At 38.2% G+C, this 9843-nt stretch overlaps 1 protein-coding gene and 1 long non-coding RNA gene across 4 annotated transcripts in view; one reads left to right on the top strand and one right to left on the bottom strand.

Moving 5' to 3' along the window:
• Positions 1–379: 379 nt before the first annotated feature.
• Positions 380–2908, bottom strand: LOC138036131 (uncharacterized). Its single transcript, XR_011129811.1, has 3 exons — positions 2770–2908; positions 1756–1921; positions 380–1590 (listed from the first exon to the last, which is right to left on the bottom strand). It is a non-coding gene; the product is annotated as an uncharacterized lncRNA (long non-coding RNA).
• A 315-nt stretch (positions 2909–3223) lies between these two features.
• The window catches only part of LOC138036129 (uncharacterized), a 17249-nt gene continuing 10629 nt past the window's right edge, over positions 3224–9843 (top strand). For 2 of the 3 annotated variants that reach the window (XM_068882487.1, XM_068882486.1), the window contains exons 1-2: positions 3224–3340; positions 5787–5888. In XM_068882487.1, the coding sequence (XP_068738588.1) occupies positions 5803–5888 (86 nt within the window). In that variant the 5' untranslated portion in view covers positions 3224–3340; positions 5787–5802. The remainder of the gene's footprint in view (positions 3341–5786; positions 5889–9843) is intronic. The other variant, XR_011129810.1, reaches the window with a different exon arrangement.

The following is a 9843-nucleotide window of genomic DNA, read 5'->3' as shown; positions in this document are numbered from 1 at the left end:
TTACAAGTTTATAATTAAGTAAAGTCTATAGGTGAGTGTAGTCCTCAGAAGGACTGTTTGAGATGACAGTGACTGACGTTTTGACAACCTGAGCCGAAGTCATCTTCAGAGTCAAGTGATTTGTATAACGTCAGTAGATACTATAAGAACTCTGGTCGTGGATGTCATTGGTCAACTTATTCGAGATGTTATTGGTTGATGTCAAGGATGACCGAGCACTCAAGAAAAGGAATCTTACCATTATGCTAGATCTCCTTGGTAAACTGAGTGTGGGCGTCTTGGCTGTTGAAGCGTTAGTAGCAATCGTCGAGTTCGTCTTTGTGTTTAGCTGTGAGAGTATCGTCAACGCAGCGTAACTGGAGTGGTTGGTATTGTTCGTTTGTAACTTGTCAGGGCTTGTTCCTCGATGTTTTGCATAACGATTTCGGCAACAACAACGGAAACCGGTGAACCCATAGCTGTTCCGTATAACTGCAGGCCCCCAAGCATGGCCGACAAAAATATAAGGATTTGTATGGGAATCCCGATAAAAAGCTTAGTAAGATAATTATATGAAAAAAATCAAATTAAAAAGCCTAACCTTATTTCCATTGTGAATAGCTTCCTCCTTGTGTGGTTATCTTCCAGATCCGACGGGATTTGTGCCATTTTTAATTTTCTGGGTTGTCAACGGTTATAATAAAATCCCAAGGCCGGAGACAAAATTCTCAGGAGCCATCAATTTGAGTCAAATATTCCTGGATATAATGTTCCCACGGTCAAATTACAACACGCCTTTGATTCTGAGAATTTAGTCCACGAATGTGGCGAGTGAATAAATTTAATTTACGGTTATTAGTTCTAGCAAATGGCCAATGAGATATCTCCATTCAGTACAAAAATTGCATAACAGAAGTGCTTTTCTACCTTCCTTTTTCTTCGCCCGACTAAATTAATGTAGAACTGTATTTAAATAAGTTGCATATCGAAGTAGAAGTAGTTTCAAGTTTGTGCTGACAGAGCAAGTGCTATGCTTTTTGAACAGTTTTTTTGACGCCTGGTGGAAGAAACAAAACGGTAAGATTATTTCAATAGCCTGTTTGAGATGGTATAAGGCTGACGAAAGTAACGATACTGGCTACCCTGCTATAGCGTGTGATCCCCGCCAAAATTAATGTCTTCAATTTCATATTCCTTTCAAATTTGGAACAACTCTAAATTCGAAACAGCTTCAAATTCGGAACACCTAAATTCGGGTCAACTTCAAATTCGGAACATCTAAATTCGGATCAACTTCAAATTCGGAACAACTAAATTCGTAAAATTTCAAAGCCACCTCAGTGCTTCCTGAAGTTTAGAATAAACCGTTTTTAGTATATACTCACTCAGTGATCTTGGTGTTTCAAGCAATCTTATTGGTTCGCTATCTCGGAGTAATTGAGCATTATTCAGAGTTAACTAACCGGAGTGAATAATGCTTGATCCAAACAAAACAAAATGGCCGGCGTGATGAGCAAGACAAAAGAAGTCATTGGTCCACGTTTCTTTCACGACGAAAGGACCACCAATTCTCTCACGCTTTAACGGAGGGGCATACGACGCTTGGTTGTCCTAAAGAAATGCCAGGAGAAGAAGCTGCAGTACCAGATCATGTAAGGCAGACGAAAGTAACGATTCTGACTTTCCAGCTAAGTTATCTAGAACAAGTTCCAACGCCACATTCTGCATCGCGAGTAAATACTTGCAGGATTACAACATTAAGATTTAAACTTATACCTTCCTTTTTGCGAGGCTTGTGTCCTACGCGGAGCACATCACCTGCAATGTTCTCAGACATTTGTTTCCCGTGCTTTGCGAAAGCAAAGTTCCCATTCACCTGCTGCATTTGAGTTACGATTTAATTAAACCAGCGTAAACCAGCGCCAATATCTCGACCCTACGTCTGTAAACATAAGGAAGACAGATACTGATCAGGCAAACCGAGTTTACAAATAATCGCTGGTAAGCTCCATTCACATGGAACCAAAAACTTTAAATACTAGATATCCCTTGCTTTAAAATTCGAGCACCAAACGAACCTTTATATTCCTTGACTAATGTCGTCATATACGCACTTCTTCCAAGAAAGGCCGGAAGGACTAGTTTCTAAGAATATCAAAAGATGTCTCCAAGACTAACATATTACGTCCTCTCTTTCCTGCCTGATGATTAATTCACGCCAGGAATTTTGTTTAGTAAACGACATGAAATACGAAAAGGTAAAACTTTGCAAAGGAGAAATGGCAAGATAAGAAACATGTTATCTTCGAAATGGTCGGTGATATCAGGCGGTTTGCTAAATCACTCGATTCCCTTTGTTCCTAAGACCTAAGCTCTATATCACCTGATTTTGAATAAACTGCATAGAGAAATTCAAGCTGATTTAGCTTTAGTTCGTTTAAAATTCCCGCGGCCGGAGCAATTGACAATCCTTTGGACAAGGACTAGGTCAGTTTACTGAGGTACAAATCCTTGAGGAATATTTGTCTGGTTATGTCAGATCACAAAATAAAGCCTGGCACAGTAAAATGTCCATACTCTTTGACACGAATCCATTTGTTTCGTTCATGTTTTTTCGGGAATTTACAACGCCACCGACACAACATCGCTTGTAATAACTTAAATGTTAGGAACCGGCTTGACAGCATATTGCAAATAGATTGAATTAAACAGTCAACGCTTGTCTTTCCCCGGCATGAAAAGGACCCCTTGTTATCTCAGAAAATGTCAAGTAAAGCAAAATTCTCTTACCAAATCCGCTTTCAATCTTCCTTTTTCGCAAACAACCTCAGTTGTCTTAGTAATCTGTAATCTACTTAATAAAAAGGAAGACAGTTCTCACTCAACCGTTTCGTCTGGATGTTTCTTGGATAACATTCTTTCAAAAAGCTAGCTGAAATCAGTTTCAAAGTCCTGTACCCCTAAACATGAGCTGAAAAACCGAGATTTTAATTTTCCTGTGACTTGTAAGCTCATGTTCGTACGAATTGCAAATAAAACGACAAAGGTCTTTTGTGCATTTTCTCCGAAAATTAAAAGAAATGAACTTACAACGTCCCTTTCTTTTCTAAGAATTTAGTCCACCAATGTGGCGAGTGAATAGTTGAACAAATGGCCAATGAGATGTCTCGATTCAGTACAACAATTGCATAACAAAAGTCCTTTTCTACTTCCCTTTTGCTTCGACCGACTCAATATAGAACTGTATTTAAATACACTGAATTCATATGGAAGAAGTAGTAGTTTCACGTTTGTGCGGACGGAGCCACTGTTAGGCTTTCCGAATAGTTTTTTGACGCGGACTGGTGGAAGGAACAAAACGGTAAGATTATTTCAATAGCCTATTTGAGATGGTGTAAAGCAGATTATAAGGCAGACGACAGTAACGATACTGGCTACCCAGCTGCGTTCTACAGTTTATGTTTTCTAGAAATTTCCAACGCCACATTCAGATCTGCATCGCGAGTAAACACTTGCAAATTACGTGTTCACGTTCACGACAACATTAAGATTGAACTAATACATTCTTTTTTGTCAGTATTGACTTTTAAAACTCTTTTTCGTACCGAGCCGATTTTCCGCGAAAATTTTCTTCGAGCCTGTTCACTTAAAGGGAAAGTACAGGCCAGAAAAAGTTTCTCTGAATTGAAAGTTCTTCACCTGTATTGGCATACTTGACCACTCATTTGGGCTTAATGTGTTTAAGTAGCCAACAATAACGCTTCAAAAATAGGCATTTTTAAATTGAAATCCGCCATCTTTGTTTTTGTTATACAAACGAGGCTATGATGTAGCAATAGTCAAGGATTTCTCCGGATGCCTAGATGTAATTCATGTAAACAAGGAAAACAGGCGAGGAGAGCAATATTACTTCTGTTACTTAATAACAAGGAAGACAGTTCTCACTCAACCGTTTCGTCTGAATGTTTCTTGGATAACATTCTTTCAAAAAGGTAGCTGAAATCAAAGTCCTGTACCCCTAAACATGAGCTGATATAAGAAGATTTTAATTTTCCTGTGACATGTAAGCTCGTGTTCGTACGAAGTACGAATAAAAGGACAAAAGTCTTTTATACATTTTCTCAGAAAATTTAAAGAAATGAAATTACTCCCTTTATTTCTAAGAATTTGGTCAACGAATAGTTGAACAAATGGCCAATTAGATGTCTCGATTCAGTACAAAAATTGCATAACAAAAGTGCTTCGACCGACTCAATATAGAATTGTTATTAAATACATTGCATGCATGCATATAGTAGAAGTTAGGCTTTTGGAACAGTTTTTTTTTACGCGGACTGGTGAAAGGAACAAAACGATAAGATTATTTCAATAGCCTATTTGAGATGGTGTAAAGCAGATTATAAGGCAGACGACAGTAACGATACTGATTACCCAGCTGCGTTCTACCGTTTATGTTTTCTAGAAATTTCCAACGCCACATTCAGATCTGCATCGCGAGTAAAAACTTGCAGATTATGTGTTCAAGTTCACGATAACATTGAGATTTAACTAGTACATTCCTTTTTGCCAGCTGCAGTCTTGACTTTTAAAACTCCTTCCAGTACCGAGTCGATTTTCCGCGAAATATTTCTTCGAATCTGTTCACTTAAAGGGAAAGTACGGCATAAAAATAGCCAACAATAGCGCTTCAAAAATGGGCAATTTTAAATTGAAATCCGCCATCTTTGTTTGTGTATGCAAACGAGGCTATGACTTAGCAATAGTCAAGGATTTCTCCGGATGACTAAATGTACTTCATTTATACAATGAAAACAGGCGAGGAGAGCGATACTTTGTACAATTGAATCTTAATCCAGAGGGTAAATTTTATTGATATTGGCTCCACCATCAGAACAGATTTACCTCGTAGTCATTAAACAGGGTTTTACGTGAGTCATATGCAGGAATTTTATAAAGCGAAAGAGAGCTTGTAGTGCTATCACGCGCTCATTGCTGTGAACTGAACGCCTGGAAATCAAGTTTAAACTCTTTTCCCTAGACCCCCCCCCCCCCCCCCAAAAAAATAAAAATAAAAAAAGATGTCTGCACGCTTTATTCCCCGTAGGATTCGACGGACGCCGCCATTTCCGACGATCGCTGTGAAATTTTGCCCCAGTTTCCCAGGAAATCTCGGCTTCACAGCTTTTATGACCCTTACATAACTTGTATTCTACTTCATGCAATTCAAGCGGTGTATTTACGACTATTTCAATACAGATGTATAAATAATGGATGAATGTATGGAATGTATTTAAGTGTCATTGCATGAAACGCCGTAAAACCTATACATTCAGTTTATAAAAATGATTTTGGCCGCTGCTCATGATATAATAGTGAGTTCATCGACGATGTTTGACCTGTGCCTCGTGCCATGTATATGTAGGGCCCTGGTTCTCCTTGGTGTTGTCTATTAAACCATGTTTACATACGTAACTTCAGAAGCATAATTTTCCGGCCGGGGGTGGGGGAATTTGATCACCTGAAATAGACCTATGATGAGGCATTTGAACAGCTTTTTGGCCCGGGGAGGGGTTCATATGAAACAAAAATAATTTTCCGAAAATTCAAATGCCTAGGGGGTTTCCCAGGGATGGGGGGGGGGGGGGGTGGATGTTGAAGCTTCAAATTTTTTTTTGGGCTGGTACATAACATAACGTGTGTGACACGTTTTTTTTTGCTTTTTTTTTGTTAATTTGCGCAATATAAGTGAATAAATTATTAAATTATGTTTTCATTATTTTTTCACAAAATGCTCCCGAATCGTCAAGTATCATCTCGGAAGGCATGAACATCATTCTGAAAGCTTATTCTACGCAAAAAGTAGGTTCTGGAGGAAATTGTGAGAGTGGAAATGAAGTTTACGGACGAAGGTAAAGACAAGCTAAGCGCGCGGCCAGATGGAATAAATAATACGCAGTGGCTATTCATCGTACGGGACCCGTACATCAACCTGTTCATACGGCAGTCTTCTTAGAATGATTATTATTGTCATAAAGACCATCCGGATATGTTCGCTAGGCTTAAAAGAAGCTCTCTATGTATTTTTTTCCGTGATTTAAACTAAAATTGCCGTTGTTTTTCTTTCTCGTGTGTGGTCGCCATTATTGTCTTGCCGGAAAGTGATTTATAGTTACTGGGTTGCCATAGGCAATTCAGGTAGAAAATCCGTTTGTTTGTTAGCTTTCTTTTTTTTTTTTCCTGTGTCATGAAAAGTCTTGCCTGTCACTCCGCTGCTAAGAGCTGTCTTTGTGCATATAGTCTTCTCTACGTATTTGTTAGGTTTGAGGGGGCTAGGGTAATGCGTAGATTTCTCTGGTGCACAGAGGAGAACATTTAATTATTAACCTGCAATGGCGTCGAAAGTCAGTGTAACGCGAATGGCGTTTTAGTGGATCTTTAAACAAAATATACCCTTATGGAGCTCAAGAATGGAACGTCAAATGGATAAACAAGACAGGGGGTGAAAAATAAATATATGGCGACGAGTAATGGACTTCGACAACAATTTTTCGCCCGTCGAGCCGAAATCAAAGTGAGCTGTATTTCTAATACTTTGCCAAATGTGCTGTCATTTACAACACTGAAAACAACTGAAAAATTCTCTGGTAACTCAGTATGGGTTCAACAAAGACAGAAAAGGAATCGAACACCTTAAGTGGATCTGTGTTCTCTGTTGTCTGGCTATGTGTTATTTGCACTCAACCCTGCACAGTCCTCCGGTAACAATTGGAAATTTCATGAATTCTTGTTAACCAACAATGGCGTCGAAAGTCATTGTAACGCGAATGGCGTCTCAGTGGGTCCTTAAACAAAATATACCCTCATGGAGCTCAAGAATGGAACGTCAATTGGATGAACAAGACAGGCGGTAAAAAATAAATATCTGGAATCTTTAAAGCGGCGAGTAATGGTCTTCGACAACAATTTCATTTTTTGCCGCTGGATATCAAGTGAGCTTTGTTTCCAATATTTTACTAACTTGGTATTATATACAACACTGAAATCAAATGGCAAAATTTGTTATGGATTTAACAAACATTTAAGGAATCGAACGTCTTGAATGCATCACAGTGTTTACTGAAGTCGCATCTTAAGTTATATGGCAAGTTACATTTATTTTGTTCTCAACTCTGCAAAGGTAAAAAAAAAAATGGAATTGTGACAGTACAAAATTATTTGAATGAAGGCTTGTTGTCTCTTTTGTGCTTTATTATTTACGGTCAAGGTTCTTTCAAAAACGTTTTGATGTGAACTGTCAGAAATGTATTTAATTGCTTTGTGACAGGGATTGTGTGTGTGTTGCTGGCACGCACCCAATTGAAACAGGAATGGTTTTTGCCTCTAATAGAAAATGTGTTGTTTCTTTCAATAAATTTTTCGCTGGAAACGACATTTGTGAATTTAGCATGTTGTGTAATTTTCGAGCTTAACAAATTTGCATACGTGTGTTGAAATGTGATACAGGAGGATTTTTGTGGTAGTGCACTGTAAGCAGCGCATAAGTGACCAAAATAAACAGGTCTGTTGGAAGCGTGCTTGAGTTTCAACAAAATGAGCCCCAAAACGATGGAATTACCTGGTGATAAATAACCTCGTCTCGGAGAGTAAAAGTTTGACTTTGCAGAAACAATGGTCAACCTAAAGAGTTCGGCGATTGTGATCTTTGTGTTGAATTCGCACATTTCTTGTCAAACTTTGTAATGCTTGAAAGAAAAAGAGAACTAACAAAAACAAAACCCGGTATCTTGCCATCATTTGACACAGATGCTTCACTGTTTCGCGAGTAAAAACGCCGCAGTAAGTTGATCACGGCGCCCGCTGAATTCGATGCCACTTTCGATTTTGCGATTTACTTGTGCAGCTGAAAGTACAATGACAAATTTGAACGTAGCAAAAATCTCGCAAAATGTTTCTAGCTCATGGTAACTTTTCATATTCGCGGTTCAAAATTAATGATGTATTTATGTCTTAAATTTTGTCGTTGGTGGCAAAATATTTTATTCTCAATCGACCGTCCTGAAAACTTCCTTCTACTCTTCCTAAAAACTGTGTATCAATATTTATTACTCATGCGCAGCGAAGTGCATGAGGTATAAAATGCCCTCCATTTCTTGTTGTTTTTGGTGTTACGTTAGTGCATGTAAATTTATACATTAACACACATGACTGTGACTTTGCGTGGAGTGGGGGGTAGGGGGTAGGGGATTATTAAAAAAATTTAATAGCTGCTGAAAAATGTATTGTTGTGTCAGAAAAATTAATAGAAAGACTTCAAAAGAAGTATTAGAGTCTTCAAATGCATATATGCTTGAAATATTAGTCCATTTTGCATGAAAAAATAAACCTTCCGTGTTTGAAGAAATCAACCATCTCTCCCATGTTTCAAGCCCATAAGGGCCACAATTCCACCTCACGAGAATCCCAAGGAGAAAATGTTTTGGCGAGCGAAGCGTGATTTTTTGGATGCGAATCTATTCTTATGATGTGTCATTTTCTCTTGGATGTGCATGGTCGCGCCCGAATCATCGCATCTTGACTGCACCTGTCCATCCGTTCAAACTTTGTAATTGTAATGGCGGTCGTACGGATCGAGCTGTTAGAATAAATCTTTTTCGATTGTGGAGCCAAAGGTAAGCTGTTGACATTAATTAAAGACAATTTTGTTTTTCTAGTTTGTTCTACAAATAAGCACTTTGCACTAGAGCGGGGATCGACATAAAGGACAGGCAAACTGATCTCCATCAACAAGCCGGTCATCTCCTAGTGATCTTTGAGAACCTTAGAGCAGCTTTGAGAATTACTTTGAGCGAATATGAGAATACCTGAGAAAAACTGATCCGACTTTTAGCAATCTGAGCTGTTCTTAGAACTACTGTTATTGTCAGTATGGGCATGCGACGAAGTCAAAACGGGGAATTGTTTCAACAATACGGACTAGTCGTTTGCATGCATTCTGTTTATTTGCTTGTTTCACTTAGAGGCCATTTATTTGGCACTATTCAAAAGTTTGATTCACATTTATGAAATGTGGCTTACACAGCTCTATTTGTATCGCTTTTACATTCCTGAGTTAATTCGACTTGCAAATGAAGTACAAATAAACCTAGGTCCAGGAATTGTTGATCCAACTAAAACTATTGCCGCACCATGCAGTCACGATAATGTTGAATTATTTGGTACGGCAAATGCAGGCACACAACGTGCGGCAATGTCTCTGTCAGCACTTGTTTATAATTTTTATAATTTCAGAAATCCAGTAACCTCTTCAGCTGACTTGGTTCAAATTATGAACATTGGGAATAATATGTATTCAGCTTTGTCACAATCATGCCAACAGGGACTGTTATGGTTAACTTAAGCTACATTAACTATCAGTTGACATACAGTGATAGTTATAGCGGTTTGTTAAATAGTGCACTTCCTCTAATTGCAGAATTTCCTTATGTATATGGATAATTATCATGCATATATTTTAACAGTTGACCTTTACACAGTAGCAATATACTGTCTGCCTAGTGGGAGGTGTAAAATTCTTGGCAGAGATTTATTAGGTATGGGACCCATTTGTAACATGTTTTTTAATTGAAATAGATTCATTAATTAACGAATTTGGTACAACATTTTAAAAATATATGTGCACAAACATGTGTTACTTGTGAGATTAAAATGTGTTAACATTATTTATTAAAGCAACATTGGAAGCACAGGGCCACCCAACGACCAATTTGTTGTAAAATGTATTATTATACCCCAGTTAATGAAAATAAATGTTATTAGGGCATTTTCAGGTGTTTTTCAGTGTTGCTAGGAAAACATTACCTGTTC

Source organism: Montipora capricornis, unplaced genomic scaffold (assembly GCF_036669925.1).
Source record: "Montipora capricornis isolate CH-2021 unplaced genomic scaffold, ASM3666992v2 scaffold_461, whole genome shotgun sequence".
Taxonomy (NCBI): domain Eukaryota; kingdom Metazoa; phylum Cnidaria; class Anthozoa; order Scleractinia; family Acroporidae; genus Montipora; species Montipora capricornis.
Note: the sequence above shows the minus strand (reverse complement) of the source record. Positions and strands in the feature narration are given on the sequence as shown.